At 42.5% G+C, this 12,579-nt stretch overlaps 1 protein-coding gene across 1 annotated transcript in view; it reads right to left on the reverse strand.

The window, feature by feature from the left end:
• Positions 1–333: 333 nt before the first annotated feature.
• Positions 334–12,579, reverse strand: part of MRPL3 (mitochondrial ribosomal protein L3) — a 54,160-nt gene continuing 41,914 nt past the window's right edge. Inside the window, exons 7-10 of the mRNA XM_038741041.1 lie at positions 9,908–10,016; positions 6,971–7,048; positions 6,161–6,238; positions 334–871 (exon numbers count right to left, since the gene is read on the reverse strand). Coding sequence (XP_038596969.1) covers positions 719–871; positions 6,161–6,238; positions 6,971–7,048; positions 9,908–10,016 — 418 coding nt within the window. The 3' untranslated portion in view covers positions 334–718. The remainder of the gene's footprint in view (positions 872–6,160; positions 6,239–6,970; positions 7,049–9,907; positions 10,017–12,579) is intronic.

The following is a 12,579-nucleotide window of genomic DNA, read 5'->3' on the forward strand; positions in this document are numbered from 1 at the left end:
CCTTTCCTTGTGGGTTTCTCCAACTTCCCTCTTATTCTTAGATTGTGAGTCCGCTGAAGGCCAGATGCAGTGTCTTATTTTCATCCGTGGACTTTCTCCCAGAGGTTAGTACACTACTTTGTGCATCATAGAAAAATAAATAATAAATACTCTTACTACTCTTACCTCTCCGGACCGTCTCCTTATGTCTGAGCAGAGTAGAACACGGGACATACTTTGATCTTTCCCCCGGCTAGCCTACCTGTCGCGTGCAGAGAAAGAGCTGTCGTTTGTCTCCTTTGGGCCCGTAAGAATATGTGAAGGAGATCACATGGAAGACAAAGTAAGTAAATGTTTTAGGAAATTTTAGCACGAAAATCCTTTATTTTTGAAACTCTATTTTGGCCTAATCTCTCATTTAGGGGAGGAGAAAAATGTAGGAAAGAATTCAAATTACTCAAATGGCATTTACTTACAAAAAACACTTTAAATTAACTCAATCTTCAGGACTGAGACAGCTGAAGCTGGAAAAAATGTACAGTTAAGCCTGCAAATCTTTTTCATTTAACCTGGAGAAAACAGCCCCGCTTAGTCCGATGATCTAAAACTGAAAATCTGGATCTCTGATGAAGGCAGTCCTGGTGCACAGCTTAGATCACCACTAAAGGAGAATGTGGAGCTCCGGGCTTATCCTTCTTCCTTTTTTCTAGAGTCCTTGGAAATAACCGAGCGCAAGCCATTAGGCAAATATGAGCGATTGATCTCCGGGCTCGAATACATCATCATCAAACAGGTTGTCTGGAAGCTCCTCTTCATCGCCGTCAGGAAAATAGGTAGGGAACGGCAGGTGTTTAAGCTTGTCTTTGTATGTCGGTAGCCTGGTATCCCTGATCTAGGAAGGAAAGAAATAAATACAATTACTGGCCTGGATTTGTAGGGAAGCAGCGTCGCTCGGTGGAAAGAGCACGGGCTTGGGAGTCTGAGGTCATGGGTTCAAATCCTGACTCCGCCACTTGTCAGCGGTGTGACTTTGGGCAAGTCACTTAACTTCTCTGTGCCTCAGTTACCGCATCTGTAAAATGGGGATCAAGACTGTGAGCCCCAAGTGGGACAACCTAATAACCTTGTATCTATCCCAGCGCTTAGAAGAGTGCTTAGTAAGTGCTTAACAAATACCAACATTATTATTATTATTATTGTTATCATTATTATTATTATTATTATAACAAAAGCTGAACTCCGAATGGAGTAAGAGGTGGTGATTGGCCAATGCCCTCTTTCTTCCCCACCTCCAACCTTGAGTCCATCATTGAAAAAGTACCGTCCTCTGGCTCTCATCCTTAGATCTTGGGTACAGTCTCCTAAAAACAGACTCCGTGACGGGCTACGGTATATATATATTTTTTAAATGGCATTTGTTAAGTGCTTACCACTTGCTAGGTATTGTACTAAGCGCTGGGGCAGATACAAGATAGGTTAAGACACAGTCCGTGTCCCATGTGAGACTCACAATCTTAATCCTCATTTTTTACCGATGAGGTAACTGAGGCCCAGGGAAGTTTAAGTGCTTTACTGATGAGGTAACTGAGGCCCAGGGAAGTTAAGTGCATTAAGGTTACGTAGCAGACAAGTGGTGGAACCGGGATTAGAACCCAGGTCGGTGCTCTATCCACTAGGCCATGCTGGTACTTTACCGCTTCTGCACGGCCTTTCCATCTTAGAATTTTTCATCATCTTTCCCAGAATAATCATTATGGTACTTATTAAGCTCTTATATGTGCCAAGCACTGTGGCTCACACTGTTATTCCCATTTTTTACAGATGAGGTAACTGAGGCACAGAGAATTTAAGTGACTTGCCCAAGGCTGCACAGCAGACATTAGACATTATGGTTGCTCTCCTTATCTATCTGTTGTTTCAACACTTCTCTACCCATATAAAGCTCCTCTGGTCCCCCCGGCCCTATGAGCTACTTCCCAAGGCAAAGGTTTTGCTGTTCTTTCGTTACACAGAGTGACTCCTTTTTCCTCAGAACCCAACTGAAAGGCTGGTCTGAGATTCCATCTTCAAGAAACAAGCCTGTTACACCTATCCCCAGGTTAAAAATAGATTCATTTGATCCTACATTTGAAAACCACGTTTTCCTCTCTCAAATTTGTTTCCTATGATTTGGATTTGATTTTGAATCAGAAGGTAGACGAGCTCTTCCGGTATCATGAATATAAATGTTGTCATATTGGACCTTTGAGTAGCCTTAGCACATTCAAGAACTATCCAAGCTATTTGATAATTTACAGAATGAAGGTTTAGCAAATTACTGGTGTGACCCCAAATTGGTTTGCCTTATTTGGGGGAAAACTCCCCATTCCTCTTCAGCATCTGACTCATTCCCTAACTCATTCAGAGGAATTTTTTTTAAAATTACATGTAATTAGACACACACAGCAAAATAAGGCACAGTCATTTTGGCAATAAGAAAATGAATAATTTAGTTGAAATAAGTGCACAGCTGCTGGGAATGACAGCAAAACAGATCTATACTTACACTCATTAAAACTGTTCGTGAAATTACAAAGTTAGCAACACTGGAGAAAATAAACTGTATTAACTGTATTCCATCCACAAAAATACTAAGGGGATAAACTCAATTTCCTTCAAGCGAAGCTTCACGCTTTGTGGGGTATCTGGGATGTTTTGGGGCTCGAAGCGATTATCCCTTGATGCTTGTAAAACTTTTTTTTCCAGATGTCTGGTTCCTAAACACAACTCTCCTCGGAAGCTAAAGAATAAGATGAAAGCCAGTCAAATCTGGAAAGAAAATGCCAGCAGGTATTTTCATTAAATTTTCATTAAAACAGGTGTGTTTTTTTTAGCAGAAGGAATTGCTACTGTGCTGGATTTCAGATTGGGCAATCAGTGCTCTATATCTCCCCTCGCCCCCTCCCAAGTTGTTTTGCTGTTCTCTTTTGCCCACCTGGCATTCACTGTGTGCCCCTGGGAGAAAACACTGCCAATCTTGCTCCCATCAGTGCTTATCAAGTTGGGCAAAACTCTTTCAACAAAGCTAAAACATGGCATTTGAGGCATGGGTGCAACTGGATCGAGAATATTCCCGAACCAAAGCAAGTTGACCCTCACCCACGAACACTTAAGTGTTCAGTTCTTCACAGAACTACAAAAATGAACGGAACCATGACCGACACCTTTACCAGATGAAGGGGTAACCAAAGTGGAAAAACACCTCCTTCCCGAAAGGGACTTTTCTGTATTTATCATCCGTTTCTCGACACTCTCCTAAAAGTTATATATTTCTACTCTTAGGCTTGCTTTGGGGACCACTGCGGATGCAAGTTCTTATTAACAGCCCAGGCAGTGGATCACTTGACCAATATTAGAGTCAAAGTGACATAAGGAACGTGCAGGTTAGTTCGGGCTATCCCCTCCTTGTACTCTGCCAATGGGGCACCGTCACTGTTGTGTTTTAAGATGAAGGATTCAAAAATTACGTGTGGTGATGAGAAGGGAGCCGTCTACTTTGTAACAATTATCTGCCTGATGGCCTCCTCTGCTTTTCTGCTCAGAGTTAATGATGGACACACTGGTATTCAGGCAGTCTCCTGATACTGCTACTGACCCAGAAAAGAAAACCAACCAATAAAGGGGAAGGAAGCTTCAGCGAGACAGCTGAGGAAACAATGTAGAAGATTTAAAAAATCCTGCGTGGGCAGAATAACTTGATGCAATTTTCCACCAATGATTCCTATCTGAGCCGTAAATAAAATTCTGTGCTTTGCTTCTTGCCAAAATACTAACTTATTTCTCCTCCTTCTCCCCACCCCTATTTCTCAAGCTGAATTAAAGGCATCTCATGTTGCGGACTTGGGCTAAGGATGTTCAATCCCCTGGCCTTCTCCACACAGTTGCGCTTGGTACTACGATAGTGGACTTTAAGGTATGATTTTTTTTTCTTAATGACTAATTACCACGCTCTTGGCTGACAGAAAACAAATTTAAAAATCAGTGTTCTTGTTAGCAAAATAGCAATCACACTGAGGTCTCGTATTCTGTTAACTCTAAAACCTGATCGCTGTCCCACAAGAGTAGAGTGGAAATGAGATTCCAAGAAGACATTTTAAATCAATTTCTGCTCTCTCTCCGACTTAACATGTAAGCCCTCATGAATTTGTATGTGCCCCAGCACTAGTCAGTGCTTGGCTCACAGAAAGCACTTTAATACCACTATTACTATTATCTAGCGACTGCACGCTCCTTCTGGGCAGGGAACGTGCCCACCAACTCTCATCATCATCATCATCATCATCAATCGTATTTATTGAGCGCTTACTATGTGCACAGCACTGTACTAAGCGCTTGGGAAGTACAAATTGTACAAAGTACAAACTCTATCGTACTGTACTCTCCTAAGCGCTTCTTACAGTCTCATTTTGGGTTCCCAAACCATCTGAGGACACAGAAATGATGCCACTGAGGCTGAGGGAGCAGATGGCAGCGGTAGAGCCGGGTTTCTGGCTGTCGTTCCCAGAGGTTTTACCTTATCAGGGAGTTCAGGCAGTAGCAATGAAAGCAAGCACCTTCAATCAAATAGCGCTCATTGCACTAATTTACTTTCTCTTCACTGTATCAAACATAAGCTAGGAGAGGGCATAGTTGAGGAGGACATTTCAAAGGCCACAGCAAATATGCCACATTTATCGATAAAACTCACCTAATGTAAATGCATTTTCCTTCACGTGTCTAGGTGGATATATGTAACATATGCTTCCTCCCAAATTCGATGTATGCCGCAACCTTCTGAGCCCTAGGCACCAGCCCCCTGGGGTTTTTCCCCCCCCTTTATCTGCATTTCTAGGCAAAAGAAACTGGATTTAAATGTTGAAATCTTCTTTAAAAAAAAAAGCCTGATTGCAACCATAAAGAAAAGCATGAAGAGGCTCATCTGCATGCTTTTCATTGGTTTGCAATGTAATAAATGCAAAGAATGCAGAGGATGTGATGGTTGGAAGGGCTCAGAAATCAAAGGTGCTGCAGAAGGGACCTAGAACAAAAAATAAACTCCTTACGACTACATCTCCACTTTATACAGTGGAGGTCAACAGGAAAATAGAGCTTGATCCATGGGACTGAGTACTGGGGAGCGTTCCACAAGGTTGTAAGCTGTGAACAGGTTGTGTACACAAGGTTGTAAGCTCCCTGAAGACAGGGATCATGTCTAACAAAACTCCACTGTAATGAGTTCTCCCATATGCTTAGTTCAGTTCTCTACCCATAGTAAGCACTCAATAAATACTAGATTGCTTCATGTGTATTTATATGTAGATATGTAGATAAAAATCAATCCGTGGTGTTTATTGAGCACTTACTAAGTGGAGAGCACTCAGCTCTATATAAAGAGTTGGTAGGCAGGTCCCCTGCCCACACTATATTTTTATTATTAGAGAAGCAGCATGGCCTAGTGGAAAGAACACAGGCCTGGGTCCTAATACTGGCTCTGCCACTTAATTTCTCTGTGCCTCAGTGACCTCATCTGTAAAATAGGGACTACAGCTGGGAGCCCCACGTGTAACTTTGTATCTACCCCAGCACTTAGTATAGTGCCTGGCCCTCTGTTAGTACTTAATAAATACCATTTAAAAAAATGAGTCCAACTCTTCCAGGGCCTAAAATTACTTCTTAATAGTAAGGGTCTTAGCAGGGAAAATTAAGTCTAGGGGACCATTTGCTGTTTTGGAAGGCAGTTCTAATCAGTCCCCAAGTGGTTTGAGAGTCAATATTCCTCCCCGAGTACCTCACTTAATCATCAGGCTAAATATATTGACTGGATAATCCCCAAAGTTCTCCCTGGGCAAGGGGTGTTGGATCTCTGGCCGCTACTGCTGCTGTGGACACCTGCTCCTTTATGTGAGGAAAGGGGGCCGTTTTGGCCAGAGGACGGGGCAGAGTGTGCCTTCCGTAATTTCTGTTCTTCCCCTTTCTCCACTCTGCCATAATTAAAATGTGAAGCAAAGCACGGAAGAGAATTTAAGTCATCTCTGCATGACAAAAGGGACTTGATCACACCATTAACTAAGCCTTCATATTTGTAGAGAAAGACTTTATCCAGGTGTTCCACCCTCTGAAATCAGCGAGATGACAGGCAACAATGAATAAAAACTGCACATACCTTTACGAAGCAACTTTTATGTCCAGGCACAGAACCGTTGACGTAAATGATGTTATGCTTTGTGTTTATTCTCCACACCTAAGGCAAAAATGTACATGTAAGAAGAGAGATCTTTACAGCGCTCAATTCATCTGTCTGTCTCATCTTACTCAGGGTAGACTCACTGGTTTAAGAGGATGCCTTTAAATCGGAGGAATTAGTTGGCAATGGTTCTCTGCTTCATCTCGGGTCGTCTTCCTCATCAACCAAAACCCTATCGGACTCTCTTCGTAAAAAAAGGTAGCTTCTCTTCAATGCAGAGACCGGAATACATTTCTGAAGGGCCATACATAAAAATAGGAAGCGGGAACCTCATGGGGAACTGAAAACCCTCACTGCCTCGAGTGTGTTCAGGTGTCTGCCCCCTTGTCCCTCCCTTTGCTCCCCGACTATAGATTGAGATTGGGCTGCAGAACTCAAACCCAAGCAACAGATGGACTTGAATTTAGTGGTTTATTCAAAGATAATAGGCAGGACAACAGAACATTTCACACCCACCCCCCCAAATCCCAGCAGCCCTGCCCCAAATACCTATGTGTCCACTATGACCCCAAGACTCTCCATTACTCTACCTCAGGATGGTATCGAGAAGCAACTGGCCAATAGCTAGGAACTGCCTCTAATGCTACTTCTACCTCAAATAAAGACAGTCCTTTCTTTGCCTTCTCTCAAAGTTATATCAACTGTGGAAAATATGAGTCCCTGAACAAGAAAAATGAACAATTTCAGCATGCTATCAGGATAGCTACGCCTCCGGCTTTCAAAACTCACCTTTAATCCAAATGCTGTTCGGTATATGTTCCCCATTTGCCCGGGCATTTTTTTCCCAGGCCAAACTCTAGCAATATCCTAAGTTAAATCAGAATCAGCAGTAAGTAAAGCAAAATATATACGGACGAAATGCCCCTAGACAGGCAAATAGCATCTCAAACTAAAAAACATCTATTTGTTTGCATTTGTTAAGCAGCAACAATGAGTTGGGTAAGAGAAACTAGAATTAAAAACAATTTCTGCCTAGAGGACTTATGTTCTAAATTAGATTTAAGTAGATGGGATACAAACATGGGATGAGGAAAGGAAACTGAGATGAGAAAAACAGACCAGAGGGCTAGGCAATACCAAAGGATTTGTTGTATAACAAAGTGGCCCTCAGGCCAAAGGAATGAAATAAAAAAGGACAACAGTGGACAAAGTCACCACTGGGCATGAAACAAAACTGTGTGGCCTCTCTCCTGCAATTCTGCAGAGGTCGTTTTTTTTAATCTAATTGTTATAATAATAATGACATTTGTTAAGTGCATACTATGTGCAAAGCACTGTTCTAAGTGCTCGGGAGATTACAAGGTGATCAGGTTGTCCCACAAGGGGCTTGTAAGTAATCTATCAAATAGTAGGGCAACATAATCTAAGTGAATGCCTACTCTTTGGATGTGCTTCTGTTCTGTTGATGCTACTGATTTTTTCTTTAGGCCAAGGCGATTAAAGGACGGATTCAGTTGTCAGAACAAGCTCGTTTGCCCAGCGCCCTGGTTGGCTCTGTTTCCCATAAATGACAACTTCAAAGGGTTCTGCCCAATTTGGTTTCTAATGACAGCAATGACATCTAAAACTGCAAATTTTTTAACGCCATATAAAAAGGGGAGCACATAAATGACAACGCTTTCTTTCCAAGGACCACAGATTCTTGGTGAATCCAACTGCTTCATCATGTGTTCACAACTTCAGAAGAGAAAGCATTCTGGATAAAGATGGCAAATGGCAGTTTTTAATTGGGTAAAACCAGTTCGGAGTGGATAACTGGTGGAAAAGCTATTGATACTAGCTAAGTAGCAGTCCCTTACACATTAGGGACGATCAATGGCATTGATTGAATGTTTGCTGTGTGCAGAAGAGCACTGTACTAAGCGCTTGGGGGAGTACAATGCCACGAAGTTGGTAGACACAATCCCGGCTAACAACTAGCTTACCATCTAGAGGGACAATGCCAAGGAGGGCAGCCCCGACCCAGTTTCCCCACGGATCCGTTTGCCACGGTTGGACACAAAAATCCCGGGAGGGCTGGACCGCGGATCTAACTCTGTAACGGTATTTCTTGGCTAAGCCCTCATTTCCCCTCCCCTCTGCAACCAAGGGGCAATTGGCTCTGTATTCTTAAGCACTCTGACCCTCACCAAGCCCCAAGGCACTTATGCATCTATCCTGAGACTCGACTACTTCTCGACTACTTCCCGTATCGTATTCATTCGTTTGAACGCCCATCTCCCCTGTGCACTGTAAGCTCTGTGCATTCAGGGATCCTGTCTACCAACTCTACTTTTTTAAGGGCTTAGTAGAGTGTTCTGCACAGAGTAAGCCCTCAATAAATACCAATGATTAAGTTTACAATCTAGGGGCTATATTTACATCCCCAGAGAGCCTATCAAGATGCATATACAAGATACCGTGAGTTTTCTTTAACGCAAGGGTTCATTAAGAACCTAATTTACCCTTGTGCTATATTTCTCTCTGTCCCCCTCTCTACCTTGAGAGCCTCACATGCCAAAAGGTCTGATCTGTACTTGTAAGAAGGGACGGACCAGAGAGGTTGAATCTATGGGGGAAATACTTTCCTTCTCCCTTCCTCTCAGCCTATTTTAATCTTCTCTCCCTTCTTCTCCACCTCCTTTGGGGCCAAATTCACTTGGAATTTTCACATGAAAATTTTCATTTTTGACTGGGAACTGCACAGGGCCACATTAAAAAAAACAATTCAGCCTCATGGAGGCTTCATGGCTGCTGACCAGTCCTGGGGTGAGAGAACCAGCTCAACCAGCTGCTCTGGGCAACAGCTGTCAATCACACAGGCTCCAGGGCCTGAAAGGGAGCAGGCCGGAAAAGGTCATCTTACTACTAATAATAATGATGGTATTTGTTAAGCGCTTACTATGTGCAAAGCACTGTTCTAAGCGTCGGGGGTGGGCGCACAAGGTGATCAGGTTGTCCCACGTGGGGCTCAGGCTTAATCCCCATTTTACAGAAGAGGTAACCGAGGCACAGAGAAGTGGTGACTTGCCCAAAGTCACACAGCTGGCAAGCGGCGGAGCCAGGATTAGAACCCATCACCTCTGACTCCCAAGCCCCGGCTCTTTCCACTGAGCCACGCTGCTTCTATGCCGTGCGGCGTGAAGCAGCGTGAAGCAGTCTGGCTTAGCGGATAGAGCACGGATGGGCCTAGGGGTCAGAAGGACCTGGGTTCTAATCCCAGTTCCACCACTCGTCTGCGGTGTGACCTCGGGCAAGTCACTTCACTTTTCTGGGCGTTACCTCAGCTGAAAAACAGGGATGAAGACGGTGAGTCCCACTTGATTAACTTGTATGTACACCAGGGCTTGGAACAGTGCTTGGCACAAAGCAAGTGCTTAATAAGTACCATAATCTTTATTATCCTTACAGTCCTCTAGACTGTAAGTTTGTTGAGGGCAGGGAATGTGTCTGGTATATTGTACTCTCCCTAGTTCTTAATACAGTGCTCTGCACACAATAAACACTCAATAAATATGATTGACTATCGCAAAGATTAGTTGATGCAAAGCCTGCTATTTGTCTCTTTCCTGCTATGACAATGTGTAAGATCTCATGGAAATATGTATTGTTCTCCCTGCGGGACTGAAAAATGGCTCAGGCTACATTAAAAACAAACAAAGAAAACAATCCAGCAAATGTCCTCACCCCAGTTGATATTGCCCCTGGTCTCCTGTGGGTTTTGGTCTGACCATGAGTGGCTGGCTGCCCTTTAAATCCCCATCTCTTCATGACTCCTTGAAAACCTTTACCAATTCTGGAACAAAGAATATAAAGAGAATCTGAGGTAGGGATCAAAAAAAATTGTCATTTCATAGCAACTGAGTTTTAATAGGGCTCACTCACAGCCACTGCCTTCTGCCAACATTATCTACCTAAAATGCTGATTATTCCCAAGCTTTACCAACCCTTCTTCTGCTGCTACTTTGGGCGACGTTAGAGATCATAGAAAAAGTTACCTGGAGCAAGTAAAATCTCTTCCTTTACTGCTCAGCCTGCCATAATTATGTTCTTAAAGCATCCAATTTGCTTGGAGGAGTAATAAAATTCATGTCCCTACATGCATATAAATAAGGGAAATATCATTTTCACTCCATCTACGCTGTTTAGGACAGAAGGGGCCAAAAATTATAATTTAAATGTTATAAACAACACTCAGAGTTGGGATAGAGGAACTCTCCAGGTCTTTAAGGGCAGCAAAATAATTCCCATCATATTACAGTGCATTAGCGACAATTTCTGCAGTGAATAACTTTATAGAGATGTTTATGCTATGCTGACATGGAGGGGAAATCCCGCTTCACAAATCACCACAGAGCTAATATGTAAAAATACCATTCAAATCATATTGAAACTAAATGTACTTTTAACTAATAAGGGTACGGTGCAACTGAAGCTCTGAAATTCATTTAGCAGAAAAATCATTCCGTGGAAGCCTACTGAGGCCAGAACACAAAGCCAATTAATTGTAATAGGTTTTGGGACAGGATTAACAGATGAATCAGACTTGGGAAAAATAAAAAAACATAAAAGGCTGCGACTGAGGGCACCAGGCAACTTTTCGCGGAGGGTGACGGGCGCGCTGAGAGTGTGAGGATCCTAAACCCCCCGGCTCAGTCATTTCCTTGGCTTATGGAAAGCAAGATAACCCGATTTACCCTTCCTTTACCCAACAGGCAAGCAAGAAGCTGGAGTTGGCAAAGTACACTAAATCAGAAACAGGACCCAAGTGGGCATAAAACCATGAACAATATACAGCACCTAACAAAATTAGCCCAAGACTCAGAGACCTTCACCATCAAAAATAAAGAGTATTCCCTTCCTCCTTATATTTACACATTTGCTGCTGTACATGATTTTCCTAAGGTACACTAGCCCAAAAGGTGAGAGAGGATTCATGTGCAATGTAGAGTCCTTTGTGTACCAAGAGGGCACTTTGCTGCATTTTCTCCATTTATTCATTCATTTGTTCATTCAATCGTATTTATATTAATCGTATCTATGAGGCTGAGGCTGAAAAAAGTCTAGACTCTGCTTTAGACCTGATTATCTCATATACAGCCCAGCACTTAGTACAGTGCTTGGCACAAAATTAGTGCTTCATAATGCTACAATTATTATTATTCCATGTTTTGATGCACAGGAAAATTCAGCTGCAAAAGCTGCAAACCTACCCAAATACTACTGTTTACTCATTTAAAGACTCCTTTATCCCACTGAACTCAGTATCCCAGAATTTGGTGCTCCTAAAGAAAAAGATGAGAGAACTGAGCTCAACCACCTAACACAACTAGATTCTTCAGCAAAGGAACAAGAGACTTGGATGTTTCACAATTACCCCTGGTATCTACTGAAAGGAAATTAGTTTTCTTCCAATACTTGCCTAACGGAAGTCATTTAAAATGCTATTAAGCCACATGAAAAAGGAAACTTTGCAATATGCAGACGACCAGGGACCGCCTGTTCAGCCTGGCATGGCGGAGAGCCCGAAGACCTGGATTCTCCGGGGACCAGCCGCCGTTATCCAGGCGGCAATACGCCACCACATTTTCTCCTATTAAACTTTAACGTTTAATTTTGGAATGTTAAATTCTGAAGAGAATTTTAACTCTGACAGCTTTCTGTACAGCTGTCCTCTTTTACGCCGAGCCTCATGTGGACCAGTCGGAACCGTCTTCTATGGGCTCCAGTCAGCCAGTCAGTTGTATTCAGTGAGCACTTATGGCGAACAGAACACCATACTAAGCTCTGGAGAGAGTATGATATAACAAAAGAATATATTCCTTGCCCACAACAAGCTTACAGTCTAGGGGTCTGTACAGTTTACTCTAAAGTCTTCACTCACCATGGTGTAGAAGGGTGGTTCCAAAGAATAACGATGGCAAACTATTACCACTGAACATTGAGACGATCCACGTATTTGCAAAATCAGGTTGGGATTCTTACGGTATTTTAAGGGAAATAGTTATTTTTGTCTTTAGCACTTAATAATTAATGTTCCAGGTGGAAATCCAACATTACAGGACCATACGCCAAACTTCTTCTGTCATTTAGATGGATGAATTACAAAAACCCACCCACCAACTCAATAGGCATTACTGAATGCACACTTTTGCTAATGTCAATTTTTAAATCATAAGAATCATAATTAAAAGAAATACTTCTTTCTGACCAAAGGGCAAAGTACTTAGTTATTAATTATAAGCTTAATCTTCTATATCAAATCAAACGGCTTATGTGAAACCTAAGAATCAAACCTAATATTCACTTAATGTATGTCAGATACCTAAGGGAGAGTTTCTTTTCTAATTTGGCTTTTC

This window comes from Tachyglossus aculeatus, chromosome 2 (genome assembly GCF_015852505.1).
Source record: "Tachyglossus aculeatus isolate mTacAcu1 chromosome 2, mTacAcu1.pri, whole genome shotgun sequence".
Classification (NCBI taxonomy): domain Eukaryota; kingdom Metazoa; phylum Chordata; class Mammalia; order Monotremata; family Tachyglossidae; genus Tachyglossus; species Tachyglossus aculeatus.